The 13,551-nt window shown below is 49.5% G+C and overlaps 1 protein-coding gene across 6 annotated transcripts in view; it reads left to right on the top strand.

The window, feature by feature from the left end:
* ORC3 (origin recognition complex subunit 3) overlaps nucleotides 1-13,551 on the top strand; it is a 119,872-nt gene that overhangs the window by 50,942 nt on the left and 55,379 nt on the right. For all 6 annotated transcript variants that reach the window (XR_015057857.1, XM_085880178.1, XM_085880188.1 and 3 more), the window contains exons 7-9: nucleotides 1,399-1,586; nucleotides 1,840-1,973; nucleotides 11,361-11,520. Coding sequence is in view for 5 of the 6 variants with exons in the window: in XM_085880178.1 (XP_085736304.1) it covers nucleotides 1,399-1,586; nucleotides 1,840-1,973; nucleotides 11,361-11,520 (482 nt within the window). In the remaining variant the exon portion in view is untranslated. The remainder of the gene's footprint in view (nucleotides 1-1,398; nucleotides 1,587-1,839; nucleotides 1,974-11,360; nucleotides 11,521-13,551) is intronic.

Below are 13,551 nucleotides of genomic sequence, written 5' to 3'. Positions count from 1 at the left end.
TGCAAAGTCAAGGAACTTAGTGCTATTCTGGTTCATAGTTCCTGACCCATGGGGACCAACACACACCTCATAACCATCCCTATCAGTTCCAGTCGATGCATTGAAATCCCCCAAGACTAGAAGTGTATCTCGTCTGGGGCACTGATCAACCACAGACTCGAGTGTGGCGTAGAATGTGTCCTTCACGGTGAGATCACTCGCCTCAGTCGTAGCATAAATAGAGACCAGGGAAATGACACCTAAGGAGTGGCGAATCCTTAATCTCATAATACGCTCGTTGACCGGTGTTACCTCAATTATCATTGGGGTCAGCTTCTTGGACACAGCTGCAGCAACTCCTTGGGTATGGTAACCATCAGAGCGACCAGACCAATAGTAGGTATAACCACCCATCATTATCTCGCCGCAATCCGGTCTCCGAACCTCAGAGAGAGCTGCAATCCCGATGTCCAAACGCTTGAGCTCAGATCATAACAGAGACAGGTGATCATCCTCTCTTAGGGATAGGACATTCCAGGCACCCACCCGAAGGGACCGCCTCAAGTTAACCCAAGGAGACCGCCGTCTGGTGGACGACACCTCAGCACCACTCCGACACACTCTCCCGCAATTTGACCCAGGGATGTTACCCCGTGGTTTCCCTCCTATCAAAGATTGGGGGTCCCGAAGGCTTTGCCCCAATCCCGTCATCCGGTGAGCTGCCCTGCGAAGGGAAGCTGCACAGGAGGTACTCCCACGGAGTGGGTTTTCAGATTTTTTTTGCGTTTTTGCGTTTTGCGGAATGAAGCGTTTTACGGTGGCCGGAGTGCAAATCCTGCCACCAACCTCCTAATAAGAAGTAACCCAACTGCAGGAGGACGTCCGCAGACACAGTTGGGCACTAGATATGGATGGCTGTTGGCTCACAAGGAGCTCCTCCGCCCTTTGACAGGTTTTGTTTTTAATCCTGCTGGGTGTCCATATCCAAACACCCTCCTCACCAGAAAACCTGGTGGGGGAGACGGTTTAGTCGCCGACAACCCGACCATGGAACAGGTTAGTACAGGTTTACATGGTACCTGTAGCAGGTCACAGATCGAACCTGACCTGACAAAAAAAGAGAGTGGGGATTTGTGAGAAAACATGAGGACAATGGGCAGCACTCTTGAATAACTGGAAGGAGAGGCATGAAACGACAGACACTGAGTCTGTTCGACAGATGAAAGCATTAAGGTGTGTGTTCAACTTGGTATTGAGAGGGTAACTAGATGTGGGATTCTGGAAGAATGCTTGCGACAATGGTGGGGGTGGGGGGGAGTCTGTGGAGGGACAGGATGACGAGAGGAGCAAGGGCATAAGTTAGGCGATTATTTTAAAAAAAATTTTCTCTAGTAATTTTCACATCTTCATACCCGACAGTGTTAAAACAGGTCCTGCAAAAGCTTGTGGGAGATCTGCTTGGTCAAAATGTGGGAGAGGATGATGATGATGAAGATGAGAAGGAAGAAGTTTACCGTGGTGATGCGGCGAGACGGCCGACACACGAGAAACGTCCCATGTGTTCTCTAGCCACTCTTTGTACCTGGCACTCCAACCTACCCAAGCAGGTGCGTATTTAAGAGCCTAACTATCGGAATTTAAACAATGAGGCTTTTGTTTTATCACGAGAGCATGTTTAGAGAACATTTGAATGTTGTCTTTTCATTGACTCATTTTACAAGACTTCTTTGGCTTCCTTTAAACCAGTCACATTTTAGGACATCCAATTGATTGAGGTCCGAGGATGATCTTGGACCGAGAGATGAATGTGGTAGACAATGAACGGATGAGTTTGTTTGAAGCAAATCCTTGCCATTGCAGGGCTCTGTGAGCCCCCGGAAGCGTGCAAAAGCGAAGGGCTGTACCGACTTCCCCAAACCTCCCATTGTGGTGGTTCTGCGTGACCTGGAGAGCTTTTCCCCAATTGTGGTTCGAGATTTTCTCCTCATCTGCAGGTACCCCAACGTATTTCCACCACAGTTTTTGGGGGAAGTTTAAACCATTGGAACATACCTTTACCTTTATCGATCTGCTTTATTTTGGTAAAGATTTATAGGAGGTAGAGAGGAGGTGTGCGGTTGGTAGGGGGAGTTGGGAGAATGGGTGGGTGGGGGGGGTTCTCTTGTCAACAAGAGTGTGTATGGTGGTGGAGGGGGGAGGGGTTGGGGAAATGGGACAAAGTTAAGTAACTTGCCACGTTTTGTGAATCAAGAGATCACTCAAAAATAGAACGCTATTAAAACGTCCTCTTACTGACCTTGCACGTTACACGACCCTAAGTTATCCGGTTGTAATAACTATGTCAACAGGGAGTTTAAAAATAAAGGAAACCTTGACTATTCACTTTTATGTTGATCAATTTTGAGACAACGTAACAGATCATTGGCAAGGTCATTGTATCCTTCCTTTTCTCCAATGGCCTCATTTCAGATCATCATTTGGGATTCAGACCAGGTGACTACTTTAGACATGCTGCTTATACTCTTCCAACAATGGATGGATGCCCTCAATATCAGACATGAGATCAGGACCGTCTCTCTCAACATATCTCATGCTTTCAATCGTCTGGCACCAGGCCATGCTCTCCAAACTCTTTGCCTTTGGCATCCAAGGCCAAATCCTCAGATGATTCACTGACTTCCTCTACTCTTGTAGCCAACATGTGGTTTGCAACGGATGCTTTCATCTCATCATTTAAAGTTCAGTCATTCAAACTCCTGTGTCTCACTATCAGCCATAATCTTTCTTGGACAAACGAAATTTCAACATTGGCCTCCAAAGCCAGCTGCTGAGTGGGCATCATCCATCATACAAAGTCCTTCCTTGGCACACCTGAACTCCAATCCACATGCAAGGCCTTCATCCACAGCTTGATGGAGTACTGCTCTTCCCTCTGGGCTGACTCACCTGCCTCACACTTTTCTCAGCTTGATGCCATGGAAACCAAGGCCTTCAAGATCATTGGAATCTCCCGTGCTGAAGGTGAGTCTATGGGCCAATCACTATCCCATCGCAGACAGATTGGTGGTCTCTCTGTCTTCTACCGCCTCCTTTCTGGTCTTCCCCCCTCTGCTATTTCTGGGCTTTGTCACCCCTCCCCCTCCTCAGGTTTCGTCAGGGCGTATGCAGTCCTCTATCAAATCCACCATCATTGCTCACCAACACTCATTGATAATCTACCCCACCCCCCCCCACCCCCGCCTGTGAAACCAACTACCACATTCTGTCTCATTCTTCCCTCCAGGTCTTCAAGACGGCTGTTTACCCCAATCCCCAATCCAAAACCATGATCTTTTCTACCCCTCGACTGAACCTCCTCAAGGGGCTTGTTAAAGAGCAGGTTGCGGGTCACCAAACATGTTCTGAAAATGTATCAATATGATTATATGTGCATTAAAAAGATCGATGCAAACTATTGTGGTTGCCTAACTATTGGGAAAATTAATGAAATTTAACTCCGAAGTTGTTATTTCTCGAGGCTGTTGAAAAAAACAGCCGCGTGCCATATATGGATGGTGACGTCACGTTCTCCAAAACAAAGCTGACGCTCACTCGCTCTTTGAAGAAGTGTCCAGTTCAGCGGGCAGTTCTATCGCTTTTTTTTGAGCTTGCAACGGTCTATATTATCCTTTTTTATTTTGAATTATTGTAGAACAAAGTTATTTGGATATTTGTACATCATGCCTGGTACGTGTGTCATCATGTTTTGCGAAAATGGCTGGAAAACGGGTAATCGCTCTCACCGATTCCCGAAGGAATAAAACATTGGCCGGCAGTGGATAAAATTTGTACAAACAAAACGGGCGAATTTTCCCCCAAAGAAAACGGGTAAAGAGGACCCTTTGGATAGACGTCATTTGTGGTGACCATTTCACAGCCGAGAATTACGAAGGCATAAACACATCCGATCACCACTCTGTGAATATGAGTTGTTGGTTGACAAGTTCTCCAGATACTACTCTGTCACAGAATCAATTGTTGAGTTTCAGTGAGAAAAACCTTGAAATGTATTCTTAAAGAGTACATGGAAAAACGCATAAATAAACTTTCTGAAAAACACAAGCATGAAAAAATTTCTCAACAAATCAACTTATTTTTTTTTAATTACTTTTTTAACAGCATCAGCAAATTGGGCTATTTCATTTCAATTGTAAAAATTGATGAATTTTCCACTTTTTTTTTTTCCAAATTTGGTAGAATATTTCCCAACTAGAACGGGCACTCAGTAGAGCGCATACCTTCGCCAACGCTACATTTTGCCGCCCCCTCCCCCAAGAAACCGTTGATTGTGAGGGTATTTAATCCCATACCACATCTGCCATCTCTTATGTGTTATGATGGCTTAAAAACATTAAATTTCCTGCTGTTTGACACTGATTCATGTACATTGTACAATTTCTGTATGAACTCCCTGACCTTCTTGGGTGTCGGTGTCAAGTCAATCTGATGACAACTGGTCACATTATAAGAAATCAAATATTACACATCACAGGATAGGGAATTGAATTCTAAACATTTTGAATCTACTTACATGCAAATTGTATAAGAATTGACCACGTTATGATAATAAAGGTCGTTGACCCCCCTGACCTTTGACCCAAACCGCTAACAAAGGTAATGACGTCATTGTGTCATATCATATATCACAAGATTGGGCATTGAATTCACAACATTTTGGTATTGGTTGCATGCAAATTGGATAAAAATCGACCGCACTTTGGCAAAATGACGATTTTGACCTTTTCATGACCTCGACCTTGACCTTTGTACTCTTAATTTTGTAATTGGTATTCGAGTGTGGGGAACAGAACAGTCAACATGTTGGTGTTGGTTTCATGCAAATCGGATAAGAATTGACCGTGTTATGACTAAAACCGCACATTTTGAAATGTCGTGACTCCCCCTGACCTTTGACTCCCAACCGCTAATAAGGGTTATTACGTCATTGTGTCATGTCATATCACAAGATGGGGCATTGAATTCTGAACATTTTGGCATTAGTTGCATGCAAATTGAATACAAATTGACCGCACTATGGTAAAAAGACGATTTTGACCTTTTCATGACCTTGACCTTGACCTTTGACCCGATCGCTCCCAAAATCTAATCAAATGGTCCTCGGATAATAACCAATCATCCCACCAAATTTGCTGCGATTCAGTTCAATACTTTTGGAGTTATGCGAATAACAAACAAACAAACACACATATTCACAAATAAATAAATAAATACACAGCGATCAAAACATAACCTTCGCAACAAAGTTTGCGAAGGTAATGAGGCTAAACATGTTTTGGTATTTATATGCCACAACAGTCTCTTGAAAGTTTGGGTTTGTTGTAACTGTTCACTTTCGCTGGCGTCAAGCTCAGCTGTCAGAAAGACTTCAACGCCAAAGATACGGTGTATAATATATTTGCGTCCATTATTGATTCATTCTATCTCTGACTCGAGTGACTCGAGAGTTAAAAATTATTATATGAAGTCACAGATGAATCAAACTTTATATTATTTTATGCATCGAACAAGAAAATGAAAATCTACAAACCAATAAGTCTGGTGGAGTCTGTCAGTGTGAACTGCCGGGCAGTCAGTCCTGCCACTTGTTCACGAAATAGGCCGTTTTCTGGCACTTGCAAGTGCCTAAAATTTTGATGGCTCAGGGCCAGAAACTCCATAGTATTGTTACGAATTCGCGCCCGCCGGTGTGCGATCAGCCGCGTAGCTCCAATCGCAACCGCATTGCCCACCGGATGGACAATTCAGTCGTGGCCCTCCTGGAACTACTGCCAGGAACCAGTCATGGGTGGGGGTTTAACCTCACCACAGCCCAGTCCGCATTCTACCCGCGCGAAATAGGGTGAATCGCTGAATGTCGATATACCTAAGTACCCGCGCGGGTAACCTACCGAGGGGCTGCACCGCGCCGCAGGTCGGCCTGGGACACGAACTGCTTAAGCGGTCCGTTCCGTACTACAGTGATAACCGAGCGGTGTTATCGCCGACCTCGACGGATCTGATTCTCTTTATATTACCGGGCGTTCAAAACCAACTACTCATTCAACGATGCAAGATGGCTTTTCAAAAGGGAAATAGGACACGACGAACGGGATACATTGCACACAAGGACATTTATTCACTACACAGCACAACACAAGCAAGGGCAGTCATGCAATCTGCAACCAAGAAACAAAAGCAATACCACCGACTACGAGCAATAATGTACATGCACAGTCACTTAGGCAGGTCTACTTCACAGGATACAGCGCCACCAACATTCGTTCAAAAGCAAGAAATGGCCACTCCCAAAGACGAGGGTGGCAGACAGGGTCCGCGGACCTTTATAATGCGGACCGAACGGGTCCCGCGAGACCGTGGCAGGTTATCTGCCCCCCTCGGTGGTCGGCGAGTCACGACGTCCCGCTCACACGACCATCAGCGTGGTTGCGCCTGGTTCTGGGCCTCCCACGTGGCCGGCAAGCTCTCTCTGGCGCTCCTCGTCCGGACGCACAGGTCCACCACACAGCCGGTACTGCTGCGCCTTCCATCCGCGTCTCCCACCAACAGGCTGCTCACAGGACTATTCGTCTATCACTAACCCATCCCCCTAACTAGTGTCATCCTGTGCCCAAGACAGGGGGTCTTTCACCCCTGCCTCAGGAATCCTGTTCACCCAAAAGCGAGGCTTGCTTTTGTCAACTTTTTTTTTTAATGCGCACCACCAGCGCGGCAACTCGCAACCTGCGCACCAGCGCGGCAATTCACAGCCGCGCTCCTTGCACCTTGCCCGTGACATCATGGCAGCTGTTCGCGTACCTCGTCCCTCTTGGACGGCACCATCCGGCAGGGATTTAATCCCTCCTGCAGGATTCCAACCATACGTGCAGTCATGACGTCACCCTGCGCATCAAAAAAACAAGCCTCGCGTTTCGAGGGGTTCCCCACACGAACACATGTGCTCTGCCCGTCGGAGCCTCACACACACACTCGCGTTGAGAACCCGTCCATTCCGAATCCGTCTATCCAGCCTAGCTTTTGTCTGTCGCGGGATCGGCAACATTCACCGCGGGCATTTCCGGATCGGGTTTCACTCCCGCAAGCGCGCACGTGGCGGCCTCGTGCGCTGCGCGGCACGAACCTCGCGCTCACCGCCGTGCAAACCCGGCACGGTTCCCATTGCAACTACGGCCGCTACTCGGCCTTTGTCCACCGTCAGGCACCATCATCGTCGCACTCTCGCGCACAGGCTGCCCCGTGCCATGACGCTCACATACCTCATCATGTCACTTCCACTCGGAGATGCGGCCGCATTCTCCCACATGCCGACTGTCATCTCCCTCACGTTCCGCTCTCTTACACACATGGTTTCTGTCACACATCGACTTTCACTCACACACAGCCTTTCACTTGCACAGGGGGTCTCACTCACACAATGCGTGCTGGAAAGCACGCATCTCCGCACACTCGCAAACACACACACACACCTGAACAACCACACTGGGGATTCGCGCCACAACTAGGGGTCCCGGGGCCTCCATGCCCCCCAAGCTGCACGTGCACCTGTCCACAGCACTCGCCCCCTCTAACTCGCTTGACACGACCGAACCCACCTGGTCGCGATCAGCTTCAAGGGAGCATAGCGTCTCCCTCCGTTCCCGAAGGAGGCCATCCAGCTGCTCACACCGGGTCACAAAACAGTCCGCAAGCTCACCCCATTGTCCTCCACTACCTCTATGTGTGTGTGCTCTTCCTTAACCCCGTCTAATTCACCCTCTATCTCCCGTGTCTCTGCCAACTCAGTTACCTCATGTATATTAGTTTCCTCCTGGATCTTCGTCTCTGTTTCCTCCTTCGTTCTATTTAATTCATTCTTGACTCGGTCTATCTCCCGTCTTATTTTGTCCTCCCCCTCTTCCATCGCGGGCCGGACAGCCGTTGCACTGCCTCCCAGCTCGTTCGCTCCAGCACGTGGCGCCGCCATTTTGTAATCCATCGTCCGCCTCCCCTCTCTCCATGCCTGCCTGTCTGCATTCATCACGTCCACCCTGGCATTCATGCTTTCCACAAATCGCCCCATAAACTCCATGCGGCCTCCCATGTTTTGCGCATTCGCCCTTATTTAGTTCATATCCTCCACCAATCGTCCCATCGCATCCAACATCTGGTCCGTGCTAGAAACCACACATGGGGGATGGTCAACCTGCATGGCGCTATCGATTCTACCATTGGATTCTACCATTTCTAAACGCATTCCTACTACCCCCGGCACCCGTTCGCCTTGAAAAGCCATCTTATTTTGTGGAATTTAATTTAACTGCCTGTAATTTAGTGGGAATGGGGGGGTCACTTTGCGCACCCCTGGGCCGATTCCCGCAAATTTAGTTTGGAGGCGGGGTGGATTCGAATCTCACTCCCGGACACCAGTGTTACGAATTCGCGCCCGCTGGTGTGCGATCGGCCGCGTAACTCCAATCGCAACCGCGTCGCCCACCGGACGGACAATTCAGTCGTGACCCTCCTGGAACTACCGCCAGGAACCAGTCATGGGTGGGGGTTTAACCTCACCACAGCCCAGTCCGCATTCTACCCACGCGAAATAGGGTGAATCGCCGAATGTCGATATACCTAAGTACCCGCGCGGGTAACCTACCGAGGAGCTGCACCGCGCCGCAGGTCGGCCTGGGACACGAACCGCTGAAGCGGTCCGTTCCGTACTACAGTGATAACTGAGCGGTGTTATCGTCGACCTCGACGGATCCGATTCTCTTTACTGGGCGTTCAAAACCCACTACTCATTCAACGATGCAAGATGGCTTTTCAAAAGGAAAATAGGACACGACGAACGGGGTACATTGCACACAGCACAACACAAGCAAGGGCAGTCATGCAATGTGCAAGCAAGAAACATAAGCAATACCACCGACTACGAGCAATAATGTACATGCACAGTCACTTAGGCAGGTCTACTTCACAGGACACGGCGCCACCAACATTCGTTCCAAAGCAAGAAATGGCCACCCCCAAAGACGAGGGTGGCAGACAGGGTCCGCGGACCTTTATAACGCGGGACCCGTTCGGTCCTCCAGGTCCCGCGAGACCGTGGCAGGTTACCTGCCCCCCTCGGTGGTCGGCGAGTCACGACGTCCCGCTCCCACGACCGTCAGCGTGGTCGCGCCTGGTTCCGGGCCTCCCATGTGGCCGGCAAGCTCTCTCCGGCGCTCCTCGTCCGGACGCGTAGGTCCACCACACAGCCGGCACTGCTGCGCCTTCTGTCCGCGTCTCCCACCAACTGGCCACTCACAGGACCACGAGCGCAGGAGCTAAGCGAGGAAGGGGGACCAGCGCAAACGAGAACATGAACCAAGCGAGAGGAAAAAGAAGAAACCATGGACCAAGAAGAGCTCTTTTATGAACCACCCGGGCCAGCTTCGCGTGCGGTCCGCCCTTTATAGCGCGGAGCTCCGCCCTTCGCCCCACCCTGTTTCTGGCTCCACCTTCCTTCGAGAAGCTTCTCGAAAAGGGGCGTGCCCTCACTCCGACCGCCTCACGCCGTGCATCCGCCAATCGGAAGCGAGCTGCCCTGCCCCCTTCCCTTCACACCAAGCGCGGGGAAAATAGGCGGGAAAACCCCCGCGTCATCGCAGTTCCTTCCTTGGCGCCTTTGTTTGACGTTCTCGGACAGTTTCCGACGTGGAAACCGTCGTAGCATGGTCCGTGGAGGATGGCGTTCGGAAGCGGACGTAGTGTCGAAGATGGTGGTGGCTGTTTGTGTGGTTCAAAATAACGATAGATAAAGAAAAACAGCTATCTCGCATACAAGGCCTTCATCCACAGCTTGATGGAGTACTGCTCTTCCCTCTGGGCTGACTCGCCTGCCTCACACTTTTGGATACACTCGCCTGCCTCACACGAAGAAATCCCTCTAAACAACGGTGGGGAAAGCTATCTGAACACTCACTTACCGGCATAGCTAATCCAAGGAACCTTTATGGTGTTCTGCGAATTTCCACAGCCGTAACAGTATAAATTCCCATCATCCTCCGACTCGTCCTCGGCAATATCGGAATGAAAACACTCAATTTCATCGCCGCTGAAATCACTCTCTGATTCGCATCTCACCGTTGTTCACACGCTGTTTCCGAATGTTCACGAAGTTTTTGGAGAACGTGACGTCATAGCATCTTCGGTAAATTCCGGTCTGTTTTTTGATCACTGACAAAAGTTTTGACTCAAAAGTTAATTTTAGCATATTTTGAGTTTCAAATGTAAGAAAATAATTGCCCAACGATTATTAATGTGATTACAACCTTTGAATCACGCGAAGTCATCAGCGACCCAAAACCTGCTCTTTAAGAAAGTCGATGGGAGGGTTTGCCTTACAGTCCTTACAAATACACAGACAGCGACACAGAGACACACAGGTATATAGAGAGGAATAGATAGATAGATCTCAGGATTAATAGACATATCCCAAGTGTTTGACCATCTTGTGATTTTTATCAAGGTCTGAAGAGTGGGAAGAGGCTGATGCCTATCTGTCTCAAGGATGAGGGATGTCACAGCAGAGGATAGAGTCATCAGCAACGAGAATAAGAGGACTTTCTATCATCTGAAAGATCGTTGATGAAGACTAGGAATATGACTGGGCCTAGAACATTGCCCTCGGGCACTCCAGCCTTGACAGGGGAAGAGATGAAAGGGTTCTGTTCAGGGCCACACGTTGGCTACGAGAGTGGAGGAAGTCAGTTATCCAAAAGTGGAGTTGGCCTTGGATTCCATAGGCAGACAGTTTGGAGAGCTATGCGGGATGCCAGACTATGAAAAGCTCCAGATATATTCCGAGAGACGGCCCTGACCTCATGTTTGATATTGAGGGCCTCCATCCATTGTTGGGAGAGTGGAAGCAGCATGTCCAAGGTAGAGTAACCAGGTCTGAATCTGAATTGAAGGTCTGAGATGAGGCTGTTGGAGAAAATGAATGATTTTATGTCAACTTCCATGACCTTGCTGATGATTGGAAGTAAGCTAATTGGTCTGAAGTTAAGGGGATCCGTTTTTGCACCTTTTCAAGTTATGCTGTGATGTTCGCTGATTTCCAAGATGGTACATAGGGTACAATAAAGTCAAATCTTTGAATATAAATAAAAACAATGAGTAATAAGTTTTGTTCTTCCTCTTTTTTTCTCTTCACAATGATCATTTAGAAAAGAACAATAAACGTTCCCCGGTCCCCCCCCCCCTCTTTCAACTAACTGAGAGCTGAAATGCTTTGAAATATATGGATGATTTGATTGGGAGCAAAGCTTGTACTGATTGTTGTGTCCATTGTCATGTTCCATTAGCCATTACTCGTCTCGCTTGCCAATGACGCTCGTGCTGGGAGTGTCTACATCACATGCGGAGGTCCACCGGCTGCTCTCGCACACCGTCTCGACACACCTGTGTATGGAGCGTTTCCAAATGCCGTCTGCCAGTGAGATGCTTACCGCGGTGCTCGATAAGGTACTTTTAGCACCAATGAGCTCAATGTCTCCTCATAAGTATGATGGTGTTGTACTACCCTGTGCTGTGATCATTGGGCATGGTGATAGGTGCTTTATCGCACTATCCACACCTGCAGGTGTGCAGGTGTGGATAGTGCGATTCCTTTGAATGAATTGTTAAAATATAATTTATTATTATTGTTGTTTGATAGTTGAATGGATGATTAGTGTTGGACAAAAATGGACTTGTTTTGTCAGCATGGAAAACTTGGAATTTGTCACTTGACAAAGTATACAACATATTAATGTTTTATGATGGTGACGCCGACATTTTTTCTTTCTAAAAATGTTTGTACTAGAAAATAACTCGCTTTAAGGATGGCTTAATTCCCCATTTTTTTAAATTTAAGACGAGCAGAGTTATCCAGCATTGCCCGGGTGGGGGTACTGAGAAGTGGGAGAAGCATTCGGATTGGGGACAGGAGAACCGACGGGGTGGGGGTGGTGGTGGTAGTTAAGGGGTCTTAAGGTCGTAGGCATCTTTAAGGGTCTTACAGGTCATTGGGGTGTTTAGGGCCTTTGGAGTCTTGCAGTTCTTAAGGGTCTTCAAAGTTTTAAGGGTCTTTGAGATCTTCCGGCTCTAAGGGATCTTGGGGGTCTTCAAGAGTCTGGAGGATCTTAACTGTCTTTGAGGTCCAAAGGGTCTTTGGGGTATTTGGGGTTTTAAAGTGTCTTAATTGTGTTCGGGGCATTCAATGGTCTTCGGCTTCTTAAGGTGTTTTTTATCCCAAGCATGTAAAAAGTCTTCTCTCAAGCTTGTTTAAAAAAAAAAAAAAGTCTTATGGTTCTTTGGGGTCTTCAAAGGCTCAGGTGGTGGATGAAAAATCACTGAGGAAAATCCCCAGATCAGACATTGGCTGTGTACCAAATTTGGTGGTTGTCGGGCCAACATTCCTTGCAAAAAATGTAGACAGACTCAGACAGACTCAGACAGACACAGACACAGACTCAGACAGACACGGACTCAGACAGACACTGACTCAGACAGACACGGACTCAGACAGACACTGACTCAGACAGACACTGACTCAGACAGACACGGACTCAGATAGACACGGACTCAGACAGACACAGACTCAGACAGACACGGACTCAGACAGACGCAGACACAGAAGACGCAGAAGACACAGAAGACGCAGAAGACGCAGAAGACGCAGAAGACGCAGAAGACGCAGACGCACGCGCAGACGCACGCGCAGACGCACGCGCAGACGCAGACGCAGACGCACGCGCAGACGCAGACGCAGACGCACGCGCAGACGCACGCGCAGACGCAGACGCACGCGCAGACGCAGACGCACGCGCACGCGCACGCGCAGACGCAGACGCACGCGCAGACGCACGCGCAGACGCAGACGCAGACGCAGTCGCAAGCGCAGACGCAGACGCAGTCGCAAGCGCAGACGCAGACGCAGTCGCAAGCGCAGACGCAGACGCACGCACGCGCACAGGCAGACGCACGCACGCGCAGACGCACGCACGCGCAGACGCACGCACGCGCAGACGCACGCACGCACGCGCAGACGCACGCACGCACGCGCAGACGCACGCACGCGCAGACGCACGCACGCGCAGACGCAGACGCACGCACGCAGACGCAGACGCAGACGCACGCGCAGACGCACGCGCAGACGCAGACGCACGCGCAGACGCAGACGCAGACGCAGACGCACGCGCAGACGCAGACGCAGACGCAGACGCAGACGCAGACGCAGACGCAGACACAGACGCAGACGCAGGCGCAGACGCAGACGCACGCGCAGACGCACGCACGCACAGACGCAGACAGACACACGCACAGACACACGCACAGACAGACGCAGACAGACGCACGCACAGACACACGCACAGACAGACGCAGGCAGACGCACGCACAGACAGACGCAGACAGACGCACGCACAGACAGACGCAGACAGACGCACGCACAGACAGACGCAGACAGATGCACGCACAGACAGACGCAGACAGACGCACGCACAGACAGACACA

Source organism: Eptatretus burgeri, chromosome 1 (assembly GCF_056783735.1).
Source record: "Eptatretus burgeri isolate ZD-2024b chromosome 1, Ebu_testis_v1, whole genome shotgun sequence".
NCBI lineage: Eukaryota > Metazoa > Chordata > Myxini > Myxiniformes > Myxinidae > Eptatretus > Eptatretus burgeri.
Note: the sequence above shows the minus strand (reverse complement) of the source record. Positions and strands in the feature narration are given on the sequence as shown.